This window comes from Delphinapterus leucas, chromosome 10, assembly GCF_059928025.1.
Source record: "Delphinapterus leucas isolate spDelLeu-1000000601 "Yukka" chromosome 10, BTC_Dleu_Yukka2, whole genome shotgun sequence".
Lineage (NCBI taxonomy): Eukaryota > Metazoa > Chordata > Mammalia > Artiodactyla > Monodontidae > Delphinapterus > Delphinapterus leucas.
The window spans coordinates 7,901,825-7,924,300 of record NC_143138.1 but is presented as its reverse complement, the minus strand read 5'-3'; the positions used below and the strand labels follow the sequence as shown (position 1 = coordinate 7,924,300).

The window sequence follows — 22,476 nt, the reverse complement described above, 5'->3', positions numbered from 1 at the left end:
ACTAAACATAAAAGTAAACTATATGGTATGCGAGAAGGTGGGTAAAGTGCTACGGGAGAAAAAGCAGAGCAGGAACGGTGACCTCACAGCCATGAAAATCAGCTCCCCGGCATTAAAGGAACAAGGATCGACCTGAGGTGGTCTCTCATTTCCTCTAACCAGCCCAGCTCTTTCTAGCTGTTTCTGTCTGGCTGAATCTTCTTTTTTTCAGCCTTCACATGCTGGCACCTTCTCTCTTTCAGGTCTCATCTGAAATACTGCCTCATCAAAAAGGCCTGGGGCCTGGCCAATTCATCTCATGATCCTGAAAGCTCATTTGTATGTCTGTTTTGTGTTAACTAAAGTCTATTTCCTGTGAGATGGGAAGCATCAGGGTAACCATCTCTGATTTCATCACCCTGGCATGTCGGTGTTGGATGAATCAATAAATGAAAGAGAAGATGGCAGGGAATCTAAAAGGAATTCTGACAAATTGGTTTAATTTTTTATAATTAATTCCTTTAGAAATCAGGCTAATTGTTTTGCAAGGAAACTTCTGTATTTGCTGCATATAGATACATGCATTACCTTAGGGTAGTTAGTATATGTGGATGCAGCTAGTACAGATTTTTAAGAAGAATAAAAGTTTCAATTTGTACTAAATTTTGAAAAGGAACTTGGATATATTAACTAGCCTCTAAAACACTGGATTAAAATTCTATAATTACTTTTTAAGAATCATAGAGATTATATGTATAGTTTTGCATGGATTTGATCAATTTACTAAAATACTTTTATACTATATTTGAATTGACTTCTATTTTATTTCAAATTAAGCACTGTGCTAGATTTACTTTTATCATTTTAGCAAGACATTTATAAATCTATAGTGCTGAAACGTATCTTTTGGTAAGTTGGTAAGCCCTCAATTTCTTCAAGCTCCTTCATAAATTTCTAGCGCCTGAATGAGTATAACTGAAATTCTGATTCACTAAGGATATTTTAGAGATAATAGTAGTGATGCCCTTCATACCTTATTGTAGCTGACCACAGATACCAGTAAAAATAAGGACATCTACAATAGCATTTACTGGGTGCTTGAACTAAGCAGTTTACAATAGGATTTTCTTATGCAGTAGTTCCTACTTTATAGCTAAGCAGTTTGCAGCACAGAGAAGTCATTAGGCAATTTGCCCAAGAAGTGACACTGTCATGAACCTGCACCAAATGGCCTTGAGATACACAGAAGGGAGATGATCTCCTTTTAAGGAGGAAGGAAAAGAGATATCACAGCTTTTTGCCCAAAGTGAACTAATTATAGAGTAAGAAAGCCAATGGTGTAAATTGTGTCTTCAAATCCCCGGTCCCCACACACTAAACTTTTCTATTTTATTGCAGAATGAAGAGAAAGTTCTATTCTTGGGATGAATGTATGAACTTGAGAGAAGTTAAGGTAAAATCCCAGAGATGAAAAGAACCCCAGAAGGCCTTAGCTCTACCTCACATGTGTCTCATTTCTGAGGATGGTAGCTAAGAAGATGGTTCTGTTCTCTGCGGGAAGCAGACCAAAGATAATTATATTTCTTATGTTTTTCTTTATGTTCCTAATTTCTCATTTCTCATCAGAATGTCAGTGGAGAACAGAAAGTAACTATACCCTCATATTTAAAAGTATACTCTCACTTTTAAATGAGCATTTTAATCCATATTATCAAAGGAAAGACAATTTTTTTAATTACCACATACCATTTCTTTATATTTTATGTTGTATAACTTGGATAAATTTTTGGAGACTTTTGCATGGCTTTCCACATAGTTAAGGCAGAAAAAATTAAACCTATTTAATGACCAAGAAAAAACAAAGTGACAAATGTTTTGTAGCTATTGTTGACCTGGTTTATTTTTGCACTTATACTCATTACTTAGACAATTACTGCTTACTTTATATTTTTTTAATTTAAAAATATATATAATTATTTATTTATTTTTGGCTGTATTGGGTCTTCGTTGCTGCAGGCGGGCTTTCTCTAGTTGCAGTGAGCGGGGGCTACTCTTCGTTGCGGTGCGAGGGCTTCTCTCATTGCGGTGGCTTCTCTTGTTGCAGAGCATGGGCTCTAGGCACGTGGGCTTCAGTAGTTGTAGCTCACAGGCTCTAGAGCGCAGCCTCAGTAGTTGTGGCTCACGGGCTTAGCTGCTCTGCAGCATGTGGGATCTTCCCAGACCAGGGCTTGAACCCATGTCCCCTGCATTGGCAGGTAGGTTCTTAACCACTGCGCCACCAGGGAAGCCCACTGCTTACTTAAATAGATGTTCTAGATGTTTTTAGACATGGAAATTTTTATAGATATTAAAAATTCATTAATGAATTTAGAAGAAATGGAAAACTACTTAAGGTACTTATCATCCTAGCATTGATGAGATTGTGCCAACTTCTATAACTTTGCTTTAAGAATTTTAATGCTCATTTGCTCTATTGCAGTCTCTGAAGAAACTTAATCATGCCAATGTGATTAAACTGAAAGAAGTTATCAGAGAAAATGACCATCTTTATTTTATATTTGAATATATGAAAGAAAACCTCTATCAATTAATGAAAGACAGGTATGTCTTTATGAAAACCTTTTCCTTATTGTCTCCTCCATGAGTCCCTTGGATCCCTTCATTATGTCACACTTGGCAATGTACAGATCTGTCAGTCCATGAGGTAGCTTTAAATTAGTTATCTTCATCAAAGGATAATATCTAACGTTGAAGGACCATCATTTTTCCGTGGTAATAACTTAAAAGTCAAGGTAAATATTTCATATAAGCACACTATCTATCTATACTTTTTGAAACAAAAATCTATCTATAGTTTAATACTCAATAATAAAGCTGGCCTTGGGCAAAATCGAGAAAATTTTTTCTTACTCTCCCAAGCATCTTGCAAAAGGTTAATGAAGGAATGGAGGAAAGAATGAAGTTGCTTTTAAGAAAGGATCTAATACGCTTGTTTATTAGAATGCTTAAGTGAATCATAAAAATGTGTTACCAATCCCAAGGAAATTCTCATTTTAATTTTTAAACATACGAACAGAATCTCTAAAGAAGGAGAGTTTCAGTCATCTGCCATGAACTTGGAGAGGATAACATTTTGGTGGTAGCTGCTGGTCACATCTGGGAGTTTAATGTCCATTTTGTCTGTTTTTAAAGCCAGAGTTGTTCAGCAAAAGAGCCTAAAATATGAAATGAATTTCCCAGTAGAATGAGGTTGATTTCTCTCTATTTCTTACACACACACACACTCTCTCTCTCTCTCTCTCTCAAGGTCTAAGGATAGTCAGTGAATTTTTCTTTAATCATATTTTTCCCTCTTTCAAAAAATACTGTATTGAATGCCTGTTATGTTTCAGGCTGATATCATTATGACATTAATAGCAGTTAAAATAAATGTAAAGGATATTCTACCTCTCAAATCAGTGTTTATTTTTCTAGATTTCTTTCTATCGCCTGTATACAGACATGCATATTTTCTATATAGTTGTAATTTTAGTGGTGATACATTTTTATGTTTGATTTATTCACTTATAGGCACTTTTAAAAATTAATTAATGTATGTATTTATTTATTTTTTGGCTGTGTTGGGTCTTCGTTTCTGTGCCAGGGCTTTCTCTAGCTGTGGCAAGTGGGGGCCACTCTTCATTGCGATGTGTGGGCCTCTCACTATTGCGGCCTCTCCTGTTGCGGAGCACAGGCTCCAGACGCGCAGGCTCAGTAGCTGTGGATCACGGGCCTAGCTGCTCCATGGCATGTGGGATCTTCCCAGACCAGGGCTCGAACCCGCATCCCCTGCATTAGCAGGCAGATTCTCAACCACTGCGCCACCAGGGAAGCCCTATAGGCATTTTTTAATGCTGATACATAATCTTCATAGTTACCATAGCTAGTGTGTTCTGTCAAATGACCATACCAAGCTTCACTTACCTCTGAACTATTTAAAATAAATAACTATCAATGGGAGAACAGGTTGGTAATTACAGTGTATAATACTGATGTCATTATTTTGTAGCCATTAAAAGTGATAATTATGAAGATTGTAAGAGTGCTTATAAGTGAATAAAAAACAGAAACCAAAGTTGTATTTATGTAACATTGACACCTAATATAAAAGTTATACACACAGATGGATTAGGGCTGGATTAGAATGCTGAAAAATCAAGAGAGTTTCCTTGTCAGGTGGTGGGATTATGGGTAATCTTCTGGGCTTCTAATAATAATTTATGCTCTTCAAAATATATGAAATGATAAACATATCCATGGTATACTGAGATATAATTTTGAAGAAAAAATTAAGTACATGTAAATACATGAAATATTATACTTTCATATGATTTTAAATATATATATAAGTGGAAGTGGCGAATGCAATTGCAAATGAACATTAAAAAGACTCAACTTTGGAATTTCATGATTCAATTCTGGATTTCTAAATTAAAAGGAAATTAAAGTGATATTGTTTAGAATACTATTCAATGTCAAAAGTATAAATTAAACCATTAACAATTGTACATAGTAAAGGGCTATTTGAGGTTAGTGGTATTTTTACACTTTGTTTTTCGTAGCTTAACTTCCTGAAATATTGTTTTTGAGGATTAGTTTACAAGCCTTTTTTATTCAAGTAAACTTCTTTTCCATGTCAACTGAAGACCAATATACAAAACCTCTGCTCTGATACTGTAACTGTACCTTTAGTGTACAGCATTATTTTTACAAATTGAATTACATCACTGTTTATTTGTTCATTTCTTCACAGAAACAAGTTGTTCCCTGAGTCGGTCATCAGAAATATTATGTATCAAATATTGCAAGGGCTGGCATTTATCCATAAACATGGTAGGTTTCATTGCCCTACCCCTTTAGATTACTGTCACGGTCATGCGTAGGAATTGTATATGAACTGTTAAATAATATTGGATAACTACAAGTTTGGAGTATGTGCCTACTAACTGACAGTTTTATTTTAAAAATTCAGAATTTCTATAATTCTATATAAAATAGAATTTCTATAATCTGTGACTATCTTCCCTCTATAGCAGAATTTTTTTACAGTTTGATCATCAGCCTTTAGTCTCAGTCATCATAACCCCATCCTGCTACCTCATTCCACCTAATTTTACCATGGAAATGAAAAAAAAAAAAAAGGTCCCTCTTTTGGAAAAGATTGGAATGCTTTGATCTATCATGATCAATTATTAACACTTAAATAGTTTAAAGCACCTGTGCTATGGTATTTTCTAGTTTTCCTTAGTATTTACATTTAGTTGTTTCTATATTTGGAGAAATTATTTTTATGCATTTCTTATTTATGTAATCTTAATTTACAGTTTTTTGCGTTATCTATCAAATCAAAATAAAGTTAATATTATTACGAAAAATTTTAGTGATTTAATGATCACTAATTTTTAATGATTCTAGTTTAGCATCACTAGATGTTTAGATATTAAATTAGGATAGTTTATATCATACCATTGCTGTATTCTGCACATAGGCATTCAAAAATCACCATTATTAGTCTCCTTTCATGTTTCATCCTATATTTTCTTTTCTCCTTTCTCTTTTAACTGCTACAGGAAATAATTTATTTTCTAGAAATGCTATGCAGAATTCCATATAAACATTGTAAGAACAGTCCTGAATCCCCAGGGTTTTTTTGTCTTATGTAAACTATTAAGGTCTTCAAAAGCCTAAAACCCATGAAAATATATTACAATCCATGGATAAAAGTCAGTCATTTATTAATTACATGGAATGTAAAGGATATATGCTATTTTACTTGTTCATATTGGATTCCTGATCTTCAACTCATTTTTAAACTCTGGTCAGCATGGTTAACTCTCGATATTTGCCTGCGTTAATTTATGCTAATGGAAGCAAGTGTGACGTGGAAAACCAAAAGCCTCAGGAATTCTCTGATTTTTGGAAAGAGTTTTGTGCTCTGCTGATATTTTTTAGGCTAGTAATAAAGTTGGCTTAGATTCCTTGGATATTTATCAACTAGCAGCAACTCCAGAGCATAAGGGATTGAAGGAGGAAACCAGCTTGGAATTTAAAAATTGTTGATGAAAGTAAATAACATATGAGTAATCTAGAGTTGGCTTTATAAGTGCCTACATAGTGATCTGGGAAACCAGACTCCAAGAACAACAGACATTTTTACAAAAGCTAAATTATTCTTGCCATAGTTCGTAAACATCTCAGATGTAATCCTTTGAGAAAATAGATATTTTAAAAACAGTAGCTGTCAAAAGAAATGGACTAATATTTTAGTTAAAGTTGGGACCAAGTTACCAATATATTTATATTAGTGAGGATGGGGAAGACCTCAACTGTGGTTTAATTAAGATTTTATGGATTAATGTCATTTCACCATCACACGTGCTCCCATTCCTGTCTTCATATTATGAAATTACGATGTGTTTCTCTTGGAAGTTAGCGAAATGGATGGATCTCAGTAGCTATTTTGAGTAAGGAGTACCAGGTAAGCAGAGTACAAAACTGCTGTAGATGTCATGGAGAGCCCACGCTGGCTTTGAAGGGGTTAAAAAAGTTTAGGTTTAGAGAAGTCTCCAGGGGAGAACTGAGCTGTTAAATAATTTTAAAGGAAGGAGTTGATTCAAATGTGTGGCGTTCTATTTGTGTTTAATGGACTTCTCAAAGCGATTATACTCAAGGAATCGCAGGTTAAACTACAATGTGGTAGAGCAGTGATAAGACCAGCTTCGCTGACTGAAGCCTGATACGCAGTGCTCCTTGAGCTTTCACTGGACTGCTTCTCTCCAAGCTTCAACCTCCTCATCTCCTACCCACTGGTGATCATAATACCTCCTTAAGGGTGTTGTGCAAATTAGCGGAGATAATCATAATGTGGCAGGATCTAACCCAGTGCCTGAACTCACCGGATCCACAAACAGAAATACATGTGGATACTTATTTTTAATGGCCATATATACTGTATGAACTTCCTCGCCAAATTATTTTGAAAGCAGGGTCCCCACCTCCCATCACTGTATAGACAGTAAATATGGTTTATTTTTTTCCTAAGCTCACCTTCCTAATTAGAACAGAGAGGCTCAGCTATCTTGTTAGTAAATCAAATATGTCTAGATACGATGATTTATTATTGTTTTTCCTCTCTATATTACCAAGGCTTTTTTCATAGGGATATGAAACCAGAAAACTTGCTTTGTATGGGCCCAGAACTTGTGAAAATTGCCGACTTTGGACTTGCAAGAGAATTAAGGTCACAGCCACCGTATACTGATTATGTATCCACCAGATGGTGAGTAGTTTTTAGCAACGGTCCAGAGGCATATGTCTCTGTTGACGCTTTCCTACAGTAGATCGTTACACATCTTTCTGGAGGTTCCATATCAAGTATTTAAAGCAAAATGTAGAACTGAATTTTTTTATATTCTTTGGAGAGAGAGAAGGATTGCCTCATGACTCTTGTGATAAATGAAAAGGGAAGGAAAAAGGATTTCACGCATCCATTCATTCATTCAACAAACATTTACTAAACCCCTGTTATGTGCTGGATACTATTTTAGGCACTGGGAACACAGACGTGAACTAAACAGAAAAGAATCTCTGCCTCATGCTGCTTACATGACAGCCAATACATAAACAAATAAAGAATGTCCTGAGTTACCAACAGAGAGACATACACGCGTTCATCACAAGCCACGTAACGGTCCCATCTTGCACACTACCCAAATGTCCATCACCAGAGGCATATATATTCACCCAGTGGACTACCTCACAGCAAAGAGAATGAAAGGCCTACAACTACGTAAACAATATGATGAATCTCACAGATACAATGTTGTGAGCAAGAGGCCAGACAGAAAAAGAGCACATATTATGTGCTTCCATTTATATAAAGTACAAAACTAGAACGAACCTGTTAAAAGTCAGGATAGCAGTTACGTGGTCGGGGTAGGGGCAGTAGTGACTGGAAGAGCGCAGAGGAGGGGCCCTCTGCGGAGCTGATAACACGCAGTTCCTTGGTCTGGGTGCTGGGCCCATGGGTATGTTCTAACTGTGAAAATTAGGCAAGCTGTACTCTTAGGACATGTGCATTTTTCTGTATGTATATTGGATTCCAATAAAAACCAGATAGTGATACATATACATCTCTACATATTATTATACAGAAGAATAAAGTCTGGAAAGGGACAGGGGATTGGAAGAGACAGGGGAGGGAGGGGGTATGTTGCTGTTTTCAACAGGCGGTCTCACTGATGCCGGGCTGGGGAGATGCTGGGAGGCAAGAGGCTTTCAGGCAGAGAAAATGCTGAGCGTAAAGGCCTACGGACAGGAGTGCCACCGTGGACTCTGCAAAGAGCAGAGTGAATAAGGAGGGTGGGAGCGGGAAATGAGGTCAGAGCCTTTGTGGGGTGGCCGGATGTAAGGACTGGGGTGTCATGCTCATCGGAGAGAACCAGGGGGCCCCTGGAGGGCTCTGAGCTGCCGTCCTGAAAAGGGTCTAGAGGAGCAGAGGCAGAAGCAGGGAGACTAAGGAGGAGGCTGTTACACTTATCTTGGGCAGAAAATGACAGTGACTTGGATCTGGGGGCCATGGAGGTGGTGACAGGTGTAAGATGCTGGGTGTGTTTTAAAATAGAGCAGATGTGATTTCCTGGTGAAGCAGATGCGGGGAATAAGATGAAGGAGTCAGAGGCTTCAGGGTCTTTTCCATGAGCAGCCAGAGGGCTGGAGTCAGCCCTGATGGAGACGGGGCTGCTGTGGAGCTCGTGGGGGGAGGCGCAGTTGTGTTTCGGGTTGAGGGGTGCCTCTGAGACAACCACGGGGAGATGTCACGGTAGGCGGTGGGACCTATAACCTGGGGTTCAGGGAGCAGGGCTGGGCTGGAGACGTAAACTTGGGACACCTCAGTGTTAAAAAATTACAGGGTTGGGTGAGGTCACTAAGGGACTGAGTGTGGTTAGAGAAGAAAAGAAGTCTGAGGACAGAGCCTGGAAAGAGTGACAATATGTCCCGGTTTGCTGCGGACAGTCTTGGTTATCAATAGTTTCGTTAAAACAAGCTGGGGGCTTCCCTCTGGTGGCGCAGTGGTTGAGAGTCTGCCTGGCTTTGCAGGGGACACGGGTTCGTGCCCCGGTCCAGGAAGATCCCACATGCCGTGGAGTGGCTGGGCTCGCATACCGCAAAAAAAAAAAAAAAAAACAAGCTGGGACACGTCTGATCGACCTCCGCTGTATGCTTCCCGATTCCTCCCTGGTCCGATCTGGTGACATGAGAGACCCATAAACCAAGTTCACACTTCAACACATGGCTAATTAACAATGTCAGTTTTAAATGAGTGCCTTCCAACTGGCTTCGAAGAGAAAAATCAGTTACCTTATTTCTAATAATCATTTGATTTTTTTCATCACAATTCGGAGAATCAAATTGAAGCTTCTGGAAGGTCATTCCTTGAAAAGTGAAATGTCTGACATTACTATGAATGCTATTTAACTTCACTTAAAACCTTTGAAAATAAACTTATTTTTGCCATGGTAATACAAGTTTTAGTGAAGCCTAGCATCACAAAAACAGTATTCTTACTAAATTAAGAAACCCAGAAAGCAGAAATTTATTTGGATTGGTTAAGATGCATATCTATTTTGTAACTGCATCCAAATAAGCTGCTAAATTTGCATTCTACCGATCAAAATAAGCTGCAGTTGTCAGAATTTACACATTACACATACACGCAGGGGGTAACCGCACCACAGAATTTTCGTGATGCTATTGATGTTGACTACAAAAACGGCTGCAGCACGGCTGTGTGTGCTTTCTCTCTTTGCCGTCTGTCATTCGAATTTCAGAATTGTAAGTCAATTTAAATGATTTACAGTGGTATCTAGCTTTTTTTGTAAATAATCCCTTCATATTTTGGTTACATTTTGTTTCAAATCACTTGGAAATCTTCATTCAGAATTTTTGATAAATGGACGCCAAAAACCCAAGGCTTTTGAAGTTTATGGGAAACTGCAATTATTGAAAATGAAGTTTGCAAACAGGAAGATAATGATATTTATCCCTACAAAAGCAAAGGAGGAACTGAACAAATTAAATAAGAGCTCAAAGTGTACTAGTTTTATCTTTGTTTGTTTGTTTCCTGCGGTATTCGGGCCTCTCACTGCTGTGGCCTCTCCCGTTGCGGAGCACAGGCTCTGGACGCGCAGGCCCAGCGGCCATGGCTCACAGGCCCAGCCGCTCCGCGGCATGTGGGATCTTCCCGGACCGGGGCACGAACCCATGTCCCCTGCATCGGCAAGCGGACTCCCAACCGCTGCGCCACCAGGGAAGCCCTAGTTTTATCTTTTTTAAATGTATAATTAGAATTGGAAAATCTCCTCTTGCAGGGAAGAATCTTTTTAAGGAGCTTCTATTTTCAACTGGGTAAATTTAGATTCTATACTGAAATGGAATGAAATTGAGAATACTTGTTTTCAGTATCTAAATTTGGCAAAACATTCAAAACAATTTTGTCTCCTAAAAATATCAAAACATAATAAAAAGTGTTGGCAAGGATGTGGAGGAACTGGAACCCTCATTTGCTGGTGGGAGTAGAAAATGGTACAAAACAGCCTGGCAGCTCCTCAGTGGTTAAACATATAGTTACCATGTGATCCAGCAAAACCCCACACCTAGGTATATACCCAAGAGAAATGAAAACATACGTCCACACAAAAACTTGTATACGAATGTTCACAGCAACATTACTCATAATAACCAAAAAGTGGGAAAAACCCAAATGCCCATCAACTGATGAATGGATAAACAAAATGTGGTCTAGCCATACCATGGAATATTATTCAGCAATAAATAAAAGAAGTACTGATATATGCTACAACATGGATAAACCTTGGAAACATGTTCAGTGAAAGAAGCCAGTCACAAAGGACCGGACAGTGTATGGTTCCATTGATGTGAAGTGACAGAACAGGCAAATCCATAGATAGATAGTAGATTAGAGAAATGGGAGTGCAGGGCTATTGGAGAGGTGTGGGGTTTCTTTTGGGGGTGATGAAAACGTTCTAAAGTTGATTGTGATGATGGATGCACAACTCTTGTGAATATACTTAAAGCCACTGAACTGTATGCTTTTAAATGGATGTACTGTATGTTATGTGAATTATATCTCAAAGCTGTCCAAGAAAGCTACTCTGAATGGAAGCCAAAGGACAACACTGCAAAGCATTTAGGCTGAAACGTTTATGCATTTCAACATGGAAAAAAAATTGAGAATATCCTCCACCAGCTACCTTTGCCTTATAAACAGAGTATTTTTCTAATTAAAAATATTATCAATTAAGGAAATTGAGTCAATTGAGGAATCAGCGCTTTCAAACAGATAAGCCAAAAGAAGGATGGATAAACAAGCACAGGGAACTATATGCAATATCCTGTGATAAACCATAATGGAAAAGTCTACAAAAAAGAATGTATATATACGTATAACTGAATCGCTTTGCTGTACGGCAGAAATTAACACAACATTGTAAATCAACTACACTTCAGTAAAATAATTTTTTTTTAAAAAGATGGGAAAAAGCCCACTACTCAGGGATAATCTTTGTTAATCTTTTGTTTTCGATCCTTCATGTGAATATATCAGGAGTTAATGCGTTGTAAAATTATACGACTGCTCCCATTCAGAACGTATCTGCTTCCATTCAGAGCTTCTCCGCCTTTTCTTAACGTATTATATAGCATTTCCACATTTATTTGTTGGAGTCCCTGTCTTAGGCCACTTGGACATTTCATTTATAGTTGTCTTGAGCGCCACTACTTGCTTGTGGTCAGGAAAAACGTGTGCTAGTCAATATAAACCCAACACATTGTGCAGATAGATGCCTGATACACAGAAGGCAGTTAATACCTGGTTCTCGATTGAAATGCCTGACCAAACAAAATCCTACTGCCATTCCACCTCTGAAACTACAAGCACAATGGCCTGTTTTGTTTTGTTTTCCATTTTCATAGGTATCGTGCTCCTGAAGTTTTATTAAGATCTTCAGTTTATAGCTCTCCCATTGACATGTGGGCTGTTGGGAGTATAATGGCTGAACTATACACGTTAAGACCACTTTTCCCAGGGACAAGTGAGGTCGATGAAATCTTTAAGATTTGCCAAGTTTTAGGGACTCCCAAAAAAGTAAGTACTTTTGTCCTTAAGTTATTATAACTTTTGATTATTTGTAACTTTGGGGCAGCTAGCTGATATTTTCATTTTCAAAAAGGCTTACGCTTTAAGGGTTAATTTTCTTATCAGTCTTTTTTTGTATTGGGATGGGATGAGGGCTGCAAGAAGCCAGAATCCCACCAGACTGTAGAAAAAAGGGGCTTACCTTTCTTTAAGAACTTAAGGGAAAATTCTCTATATTTAGAATTCTATGTATTTAACTTTGGTCTGATGACCAGCCGATGACTACATGCTTAGCCTCTTTCCTACTTGTTCTGTGAATGTCCATTGGGATCAACGCATTAATGCCAGGTGTCCTGGGTTTTATTTTCTCTTAACCTTTTCTTGTTTACATTTATATACCTCTGCCATGGATATTTAATTTCTTGAACTGAGTACTTTTCAATTAACTATTGCACTCAGCTAGACTTCACTTTCTGAGATGCGCTTATTTAATAAGTGTAAGTTTGTATAATTACACCTGAATTAAATGAGCGTGTGCCTCGTAGTTAACATTAGTCAGGTTAACGCAGCTATTAAAGCTTTAACGTAACTCATTTCCCAGCTATGTGCAGTTTTTGACATTGGATGCAATGGATAACATATAATGAGGATCTCTGTAATAATCAGTGTCTTTGTACATCGCTTGTCCTTACTTGTTCAGAGCCACCTGGGTACCATCATCACCATCGAGATCCAAAAGACCAGAGTTTAACATTTTGAAATTTATGAAAGTGCTTTCTCATTTTTTCCCTAATTCTCAACTCACTGTTCCTTCTATACTGTTTATAGCACTGAATTGTGTATGTGGTCTGGTATTTAATTTTCACATTTATTCATATGAGTCAACATTAAAATTTTCACACACAAGTGATTTTTATATTATTACTCTGTTTTAAATTGATCATTAAAAACAAATTACTTATTGCCTCCCCTCCCCCACTTATATATTCCTTAAACAGAGTGACTGGCCGGAAGGGTACCAGCTTGCATCCTCTATGAATTTCCGCTTTCCCCAGTGTGTTCCTATAAACTTAAAAACTCTTATTCCCAATGCCAGTAGTGAAGCTATTCAGCTTATGACTGAAATGTTGAGTTGGAATCCAAAGAAACGACCAACAGCAAGCCAGGTAAGACAGATCTCCCTGGTATAGTTGTGTGGGGGGGGGGTTGTTTGTTTTTTTAATTTGAGGTTTTACAATATCGGGGATATTTTTCTTTACAAAGACAAGTCTATTTTCAACCAGAGTTTTACCAAGAGAATTAAGCCCTAAAGCTTAAGGCATCCAGTGTATGTTATGATTTAACTTCTAGGCATGTAAGATTCTTGGGAGAATTGCAAAAATAGTCACTCCAATGATTTTCTGTTTTGTGGTTCAAATGAGGAACTCTGTGGAGGCTGAGGTTGAAAGGAATTAATCTCTAATGGTAAAAATTCAGGCATGTCGACACTTTGATCTCTGACTTCTAGCCTCCAGGATGGTGACAAAATACATTTCTGTTGTTTAAGCCACAAGAGCCTTAGAAAACTGAACGGTGAGGATAACTGTCTGGGGGAAAAAAGCTGTATTTCTCTGGCTTTTGAGGTGGGGGTAGAGGCATTTGGATTTACTATTCCACTTAGATGACGTACACTAGGAGAAAAACGATCCCTCCACAACCACCAAAGGAAATAAGTGGTTGGCTATGAAGGCACAATGGATTCTGGACAGAGAATGAATGTCCACTTCAATAACCTTTCAAGGAAGTTTTGAAATCACTATTCTTTCAATATTTATTGAGCACAAACTAAGAAACTAAGTGCCTGGTAGTATGTTAGGTGGTTGGAATTTCAGATATGAATATACGACCCCTTTCCTGGCCTGGTGGAACATTCTGCAAGTACTCAATTTTCTACCACACTTTTTTGGGGGACAGAGGGCTTTGATAATTTAGAGACAGTTAACAGAGAGATGTATAGGGATGATCCTTCCACCCAGAGGAAGGATGGTGGTAAAATTTAAGGAGGAATTTGCAAAGGAAATGACATTTACACTAGGCATTAAAAATGTTGGAATTTGCTCACACTTTTTTCCCATCTAGCATCTTCCTTTCCCTTCTTTCTCTGGCAAAGTGATAGAGCTCTAAACGTTGAGGCAGTGGCAGAACTGGAGGATGAATGGGAATGGGGGAATGGTGGGAAATGGGCTAGAAAGACAACTACGAAGTAACAAGGCATCGGATTTAGAATTAGGAGAATGCTGACCTGATTTGCACAGGATAGCCTGTACTTTGTGTATGACTCCAAATGTTTATGACGAGCTTGTGTTCGTTTCACAGTCGAAAAGAATAAAGAAGAAAGTAAAAGTCAAAAAAAAATAAATTCAGGCACGTGACAAGCTAATTAGGAAGAAACTTGTCACAGGTAATAAAAGAGCATCTCTTCAGTTAGACAACCTAGTAGACTTTTCGACGCTCTCCTACCATGTAAAGGACTCGGGTTCCCTCGACACGGCAGCAGCATCCCTCCACAGGACTGGAGTCATGCTCCCTCTCCGGCTCCCACAAGAGGGCAGTGTGTGATACCCATGCTTGGCTCCTTTGTGACTATACCCTCAACACCTACAGATGAATCCTGTCTCATGGTCTTAAAGACGCCATGGTTTTATCTGCAAAGGGCTTAACTTAAAAAGTCATAACAGGCTTTATGGTATTCTTATTGTTATTTAAATATAAATTGAGGATTGAAATAAACCAAATAATTATTTGGCTTTTAAAAAATTTAATTTGAGACGATATTTTCTAAAGGTCAACTGGAAGAACAAATAGGAAAGAATAGCCAAGACAGGTTTGAACAGTAATAAGTAATCAGAGCACAGTGGTAGGGTTAGACAGCTTGCCCTATCAAACGTTAAAATAATCTGTGAAGTGATAGTAATTACAACAGTGGGGTACTGGCACGAGGTACTTACAGTTGCAGAAGCTGCAAGTCTGTGTAAGGTAAAATCTCTCTCTATATACGCGTATGTATCTGAAAGACTAGAAAGAAGTTCTGAAAAGAGAAACATCAAAATGTGAGCAGTAGTTTTCTCCTGGTGTCGGCTTTCGAGATGATTTTAATTTCTTCTTGAGAACTTTCTATACATTCCTTATTCTATTCAATCAATATTCCCTTAACAAACAGGAAAAAAGAAGTTATTATTTTTTAAAGATCCTCTGTTTCTTTAAGGATGGTAGCTGGTATCCTAAAGAGGAAAAGTTACAGATGAAGCCCTGAAATTACAAAACATTCATAAGGCTTCTGGCTCCAACATGTACATTATTGACTTAGGAACAGTGACATACTAATCAATGGGGCTACTTAATCCAGAACCTGAGTGCCTTCTATGTGTCAGGTACTGATGTATTTAAATCGTCTACAGTTGTTGAGTTCCACTTAGCAATGTCCATGTAGTTAACACACACACCAGGTGTGGTAGGGGACACAACAAAGTTTCTAAGGGGAAACTTAGAAGAAACACTTTTTCTACCTCTGCCAAAATATACACCTCCCTGCCCTTCACCTCTTCCTTGTTTACTATTTCATTGCCCTGCTTTTTAGTGGAAGCAGGGAGACAGGGAGAGGTTAAGTTACAGGAGTTGCCTCTGTCCATCTAAAATCTGCCCCTGCACGCCTGAGAAGTTAACTGTGGGTCAGGGCTACGCCTCCACGTAGGCGGGTACTGGCTTAGGGCAGGAGGTGCAGGGGAACAGGGCTTCATTATCTTAAGGGGCAGCCCCTTCCCCGATACACACACACAAAACAGCAGAACTGGGAACTTCCCTCCCCACCCAGACATGCAGTACTGATAAGGGGACCTGTATCCACAGCTGAGCTGCACAGAGAGCTTCAGACACTCTCCAGAGCAGTTTTCACCAACCTCGGTACTTCTGACATTTTTGACCCGCTAATTCTTTGCTGTGGGGAGGCTGTCCTGTTCGTCGTAGGATATTAAGCAGCATCCCTGACGGCGTGCCTAGATGCCCGGAGCGCCTCCCAGCCCCCGAGTTGTGACAATAAGAAAAACGTCTCCGGAGGGGCAAAATACCCCCAGTTGAGAACCACTGCTCTAGCCTGTGTCACCCAGATGGTCACCAGCTCTGTCCCCTACCCCCCACTTCCATGCAGTAACAGTGATTTGATGACTGATCTAGTGAAAACTCAGTGACCATTTTTACTAGTACTTGTACAGTTTATTCCCATAACTACTTTCTCTTTGCTGTTATATTGTTAAAGCTTATTTCAATTTCTTAGAATTTTTTTTTATTGCTAGTAGACATGTACTTATAGTTAGGCTAAAAATAACCCTGAATTTTATATGATGTTAGAGTTAATCATTTAAAATAAACTACGTAGAAGGCTTTCTTAACTCATTTCTTAATGCCTTTATGGAGTCTAAAACATTATCAGTATCTAGTGTTTTAGTTTGAGTTAATCCATCAAATTCAGCCACTGCTTATAAACTAGACTTTGTGTTCTATACGGAGTCTTTCAAAGAACAGTTGCCTTGACTGGATGTTAAAATTACAAGTGAGTTATACATTCTTTCTACTAATATGTACTTTTTCATTTTTTTTAATGAAATTTTCTTCTCAAATCATTTTTTTTTTCTGGGTATCTTTTTAAAGTCATCACATAAGGGGAAAACTGGATGCTTTCTAAATCTCTGAAGCTTACCTAGACTAGTGATATATGCCTAGCCCAGCGCTGGACAAGAGTTTACATGCAATAAATTTAGGTGAAACCGTTTTCCATTTGTTATTTCCATGCTTCTTTAGGCATTGAAACACCCATATTTTCAAGTCGGTCAAGTATTAGGCCCTTCCTCACATCATCTGGAACCGAAACAGACTTTAAATAAGCATGTGCAACCACTAGAGTCAAAGCCACCTGTAGTTGATCTAGAACCTACGCCTCTGCCAGACGTAAGTGACCAGATTGCCGGACAGCCCCAGCCTAAAAACAGCCACCAGCCACTGCAGTCCATCCAGCCGCCACAGAACACGGGTGTCCAGCAACCGCCCAAGCAGCAGAATCAACAGAAACAGCCACCAACACTATTTCCAAGTATCGTCAAAAACATGCCAACCGTAAGTAGCCCATAATGACACTTTAGATGTGATGGTTTGGTTCCATTAGGATTGTGTTTCTAGGCATTCTAAACACGTTGGGGAAGATATAAAAGATGTCCATCTGTTTCGTTTCTCAATACAGACCCAGAACCCAAAACAGTGTCTGGCACATGGTAAATTCTCAACAAATATCTGTTGAATGAATGAATGAATAATTGTCCACACTGTTTTTGAACCGCCTCCAGGGTCTTGAGGAGTCCACATTATCTTTGGGGCAATTCTGACTACTAGAAAGTTCTTCCTCATACTGAGCTCAAATCTGGTTTCTGTAGCTTTTAATAAAAGTTAATCACTCTTCCAGAAAGGCAGCCTTTCAGATATTTGAAAATCGCCCTTACATTATCTGCCCCTTTCTCTAAGAGAAACACCCTCAGTTCCTTCACGTACTCCACAGGGATGTCATTCACCGATGACTGAGTGACCCTCGGTTCCTGTGTCTGAAGGAGCCTTTGAGTCCCCTCACCCTCCTGCTTCCCCTGCCAGAACCAGAGGCAGACAGTAGGTAGGAAACATGAAACAGGGTGAATCACCGCCAACATTCCAGAACCTGTGTTCACTCGTGCCATCAAGGACTACTTTTTTTTTTTTCTTGGATGGCCCATAAAATGTTGACTCACACTGGGAGGGAAGGAAAGGAAGTTAACATTACTAAACAGCTACTAAGTGCCATGCGCTATGCAACACCCTCCCGCCCTCTCGTATGCATTCACTAAGTTAAAGTACCCAATAAACTAGCCCACAATTTTTAGATGGCTAATGAGCTGCGGAGCTGGGATTCAGCGTTCTGTTAACTAAAATTCCCAAGTCTGTTTTGTACAAGTGCTTCTGTTCAATCACATATTCTATACCTCTCATTGTGTATTTGATCTCTAGGATTCAAAAATTGGAAGACCTTATTTTTACCCCTCACATTTCTAATAAGTATTTTTGAACCCTTATTTTGTCTTCTCAGTTTAACCATTCTGCCCAGCTTGTCACCAGCTATGGAATGGTTGTTCATTTTTTTCCTCCTGTACCTTCACGATGAACAGAATAGCAATGTGCCCTTGGGATAGCAAGCCACTAGAACCTTCTTCTAGATGGATACTGATCCATTAATCAGTACTCTTGGTCAGATTATTGAACTATGTACTTGTCTCAGTCTGCTCAGGCTGCCATAAGAAAATACCATAGACTGGGTGGCTTAAATAACAAAAATTTACTTTCCCACACTTCTGGAGGTTGGGAAATCCAAGATCAAGGTGTCAGCCAACTTGATTCCTGGTGGGGCCCTCCTCCTGATATGCAGACAGCACCTTTTCTTGCTTTGTCCACATGGCAGAGAGAGAAAGCAGCTCCCTGGATTCTCTTCTTCTAAGGGCACTAATCCCACCATGAGGGTCCCACCCTCATGACCTCATCTCATCCCCAGTTACCTCCCAAAGGTACCAATCCATTGGAGTTGGGGTATAAATTTTGGTGGGACATAAGCATTCAGCCCATGACAGTACTAATGCTCCTTTGTTGTCCTTTCATTACTTCATTTCTTTGATAGCATGAAAGAAGACCCTGTCACCTCCTTTGCTGAAGGCCATATAGAGTACATGCATTCGCTGTCTGCTTTTTATGAAAAATGGTGGTCTGTGTTTCTACCACCTTTTTTCATTAGTGCTCAAAAACTTTCTCTTTAATAACTGATGTTAGAATCTTTGCCCTCATCTGGTACCAAACTTATTAATGTGGAGTTTGCAAAAATCCACCTTCTACTTTATAAACATTATTAATATTTATCCCTTTCCAATCTTCTTAGACATGAGATGACTTGATGTTACTGGCATTGTTCAGCAGGACCCTAACATACAGTTCAAATGAAATAATAAGAGTCTCGGACTCAGCCAAGTATGACTTTTCATTAACTCTACTCACCTGGGGCTTTAGATCTTCTTATTCTCCTTAGTCTGGAGCTCATTCTCTCTGACCAAGAAATAAGAGTATAAGAGAAGTTGGCAAATACCACTTTTTGTTCATCATCCATCACTGTGGCACCATCAGCTTCAAGCAAAGGCATATCCATTCTTTAAGCATCTTCTTACTTCAAACACAGCTGTATTTGATGACCTTGCTTCCAAATTCCCCAATTTCCCATTGCATTTTGGATTTTTCAGTTTATATGCCCCCAAACCACCCCATGGTCTGCCCCAGACCAGGTCTTCTTCCTCATTCCTTATTTTTGTTAACAAAGCTACCATTCTGAGACAGTCAGGCTCACATTTTTAAAGCCATCCCTGCCTTTCCTTCTCTGTGTCCAACAGGATTACATTCAGTGACTTATGACAGAACCTGACCACTGTGGCTTAAACCACGAGGGGTTGTTCTCCTCTCATAGCGAGAAGGTGGGTGGTGGGTAAGCCAGAGCTGGTGCAGCTCATAAAAGGAGCCAGACTGCTCTGTCTTCCTGCTCTACCACCCTCCTCAGCAGACGGCTCTCGGTCCTGTGGCCACAGCTGGCTGCTGCTCCTTTGGGGTTGCATCTGCCTTCCAGAAGGGGGAAGAGTGGAAGACACTGGCACAGGCCGGCAGAGCCTAAACTGTTTCTCGTGGAAGCCCCTCCCAACAGACTTGCACTTACAACTCACTGGCTAGGTCATGTCCCATGGCTACACAGAGCTGCAAGGGAGGCTGGCATTTCAGATCTTTTACGTGGGCATATTGCTGCCCTGAACAAAATCTTAGTGAGGAAGCAGTGTCTGCTACACTCTCCTTGACCTCTGTTCGGAGAGACAGAAAAAAAGTCCAGACCTTTTATTTCTTGTTAACAGCAAATGTATTCTTTCATGAGCATTCCAACCACTATGAATCCGTGGCTCTTGTTACCACGTGCCACTGTTAACTGCAAAGGCCTCCTATCTGAGGAGCCTGACCTTTCTCGAATGCTGCCTTTATCACATCACTTTTTAATCTCAAAAACATCCAGTGTTCTCCACTGCCCACAGGACAGCTGCGATGTCCCAGGCGTACAATGAAGGCCCCTCATCATATAGCATCGGCCTGTCTTTACAACCCTATCCTCCACCCAGCACGAACATCTGCTTCAGTAAACGCAGTCCGCTCCGCCCTTTCCCCGTGGAACACGCTCTGGCTCTTTCCCATTAAAAAGCCGTACTCTACGCATCTCCTCTTCCAAACTCTAGAATAACAACCACAGCAATAATACCTAACCTACAGTAACGCTTATGTGCCAGGCCCTATCCTAAAAACTTTCAATGTATTTTACTATCAAATCCGAAAACACTAAATTACATAAATACTGTATGTCACCATTTGAGGAGAAGGAAACTAAGGCTTTGAAAAGTTACGTCATTTGCCCAGAGACACAGCCACACGTGGCAGGTTTCCAGATTACACATCAACGAAGAGTCAATTCTGATCCTACATATTCAAGTCTCCCCCAACCCAAGTTCACAGAGATCTGTCCTCTCTCAATTTCCTATCATATTTTTAGCATGCGCTACCTATTTTCCTTAATACTTTTAAATATGTATATATGTTATCTCCTTCACTGTATGGAAAGCTCCTTGAGGATGGGGACTCTTAGCCTCAAATATAATAGCTTGCACATAAAAGGCATTCAGCACCCGATTAAAGATGACGACACCGGTTTCCCACCACAGAAGCCAAATGGCACTCTGGGCCATAAAGGTGCCAGGAGGCGTTGGGGTCAGGCTGTGTTCAAGGCTGAAGACGGTTGGGAAGAGTTTGAGGAATGTGACTTCGGGGTCTCCCATTCCAAGAAGCCAAGCATGCGTGTTTTCAAAGAAACGAGGAAAACAGATTCTCCATCTTGGTAAGATTTCACATTTCTCGGGAAAATATGTTTTCGTCAGGCATCAACTTTACTCATTACGTATAAATGAGTGTACATGTTAAAAGAAGCAGCTTATGTTGTTTCTCCTGTCAAATCCAGACCTCTGTGCTCACCTCTGAAAAAGTAAGACTCCGAGTCCCTCACAGTGACAATGCCCAGCACCAGAGGCTGAGCGTGTGTAGAGGGAGTTCTAGTTCAGTTTTTCGTGTCCCCTGTTCAGTTATGATCCCCATAATTCCCATTTGAAATCCACATGTTATTCAACTTTGAGGTGAAGATGGGTGAAATTTTGGTGAATATTTTGGGAAAATATTTTCCTCGTCCCTGCCCCGCCTTGGAACAGAAGAGGAACAGGGAGAAAAGATGACGCAGGAGTCAGGGAAATTTCTCTCATAGCTGTTTGGCACAGTACGGCGCAGAAGCCTTCACTTTGGAGTACACATACCTCTGAAGGTAGATGAAGACTTTCCGGGGGGAGATAATTCTCAGTCAGTCAATTTCCAGATCCCCAAGTTCCACAGCTACTCCTCCCTAAAATCCCCAAACTTGAGAAGAAACAGAATAAACCTGCTTAATCCCCCTTCCACTTTTAAGTCAGAAAGTCACACCTCTCAGCCACTTCCAATCTTGCCGGGCACGAGGGTGTAACAAGCGTTGAGGTGCTAACCAAAGGGACAGATCAGAAGACTGGCTCTTCACCCTTCCTGGTCCTATATGTATTTCTCTTTAAGGGGAAAACCCGGCATTTAGAAATAGGGTATTTTAGCCAGTGTTGGAAAGCAGGGTGTAAACACAGTGGCCGGAAATGAGTAGGGCTGTTTCTAATGAAGGGGGCTCCCTGTGTCCAGGGCCACCCCAAAGTGGCGGCCAGCAGTCCAAAGGGCCAATCACAGCAGTGTCCATCCCTGAGGGGGTCGAAGTGGTAAGCAGGACTTTCCTGGGGGAACCGTGGAGGCCTGGGGTCAGACAGGTGACGAGAGCTGGCCGGGGGGCCAGGCCTCAGCACAGGAAGAGGCCCGGTCACAGGTGGGAGAGAAGGTCGTGGTGCCGGGCTGCACACAGAGCGACAGGCAGCAAAACCAACCACAGCCCCATCCTCTGGTAGCGAAGGCTGCCGCTCGGACAGATGGCCTCAGGAACTAGACAGAGCTAAGCCTGGATGCCGGAAGGCCTCCGTTCCTACACAGAACTGGGGCCGTAGGAGGCCGGGCACTGGGGGACAGAGGCACCCAGCCAGGCGCTCGCCACCGCCCAAGTCGATTCTGCCTTC

General features: G+C 40.2%; 1 protein-coding gene across 1 annotated transcript in view; it reads left to right on the top strand.

Annotated features, from left to right (window-relative positions):
* Positions 1-22,476, top strand: part of MAK (male germ cell associated kinase) — a 40,395-nt gene that overhangs the window by 4,564 nt on the left and 13,355 nt on the right. The window contains exons 2-9 of the mRNA XM_022586649.3: positions 1,378-1,432; positions 2,459-2,580; positions 4,772-4,851; positions 7,165-7,297; positions 12,013-12,184; positions 13,174-13,341; positions 17,009-17,320; positions 21,013-21,185. Of these exons, the coding sequence (XP_022442357.1) occupies positions 1,378-1,432; positions 2,459-2,580; positions 4,772-4,851; positions 7,165-7,297; positions 12,013-12,184; positions 13,174-13,341; positions 17,009-17,320; positions 21,013-21,185 (1,215 nt within the window). The remainder of the gene's footprint in view (positions 1-1,377; positions 1,433-2,458; positions 2,581-4,771; positions 4,852-7,164; positions 7,298-12,012; positions 12,185-13,173; positions 13,342-17,008; positions 17,321-21,012; positions 21,186-22,476) is intronic.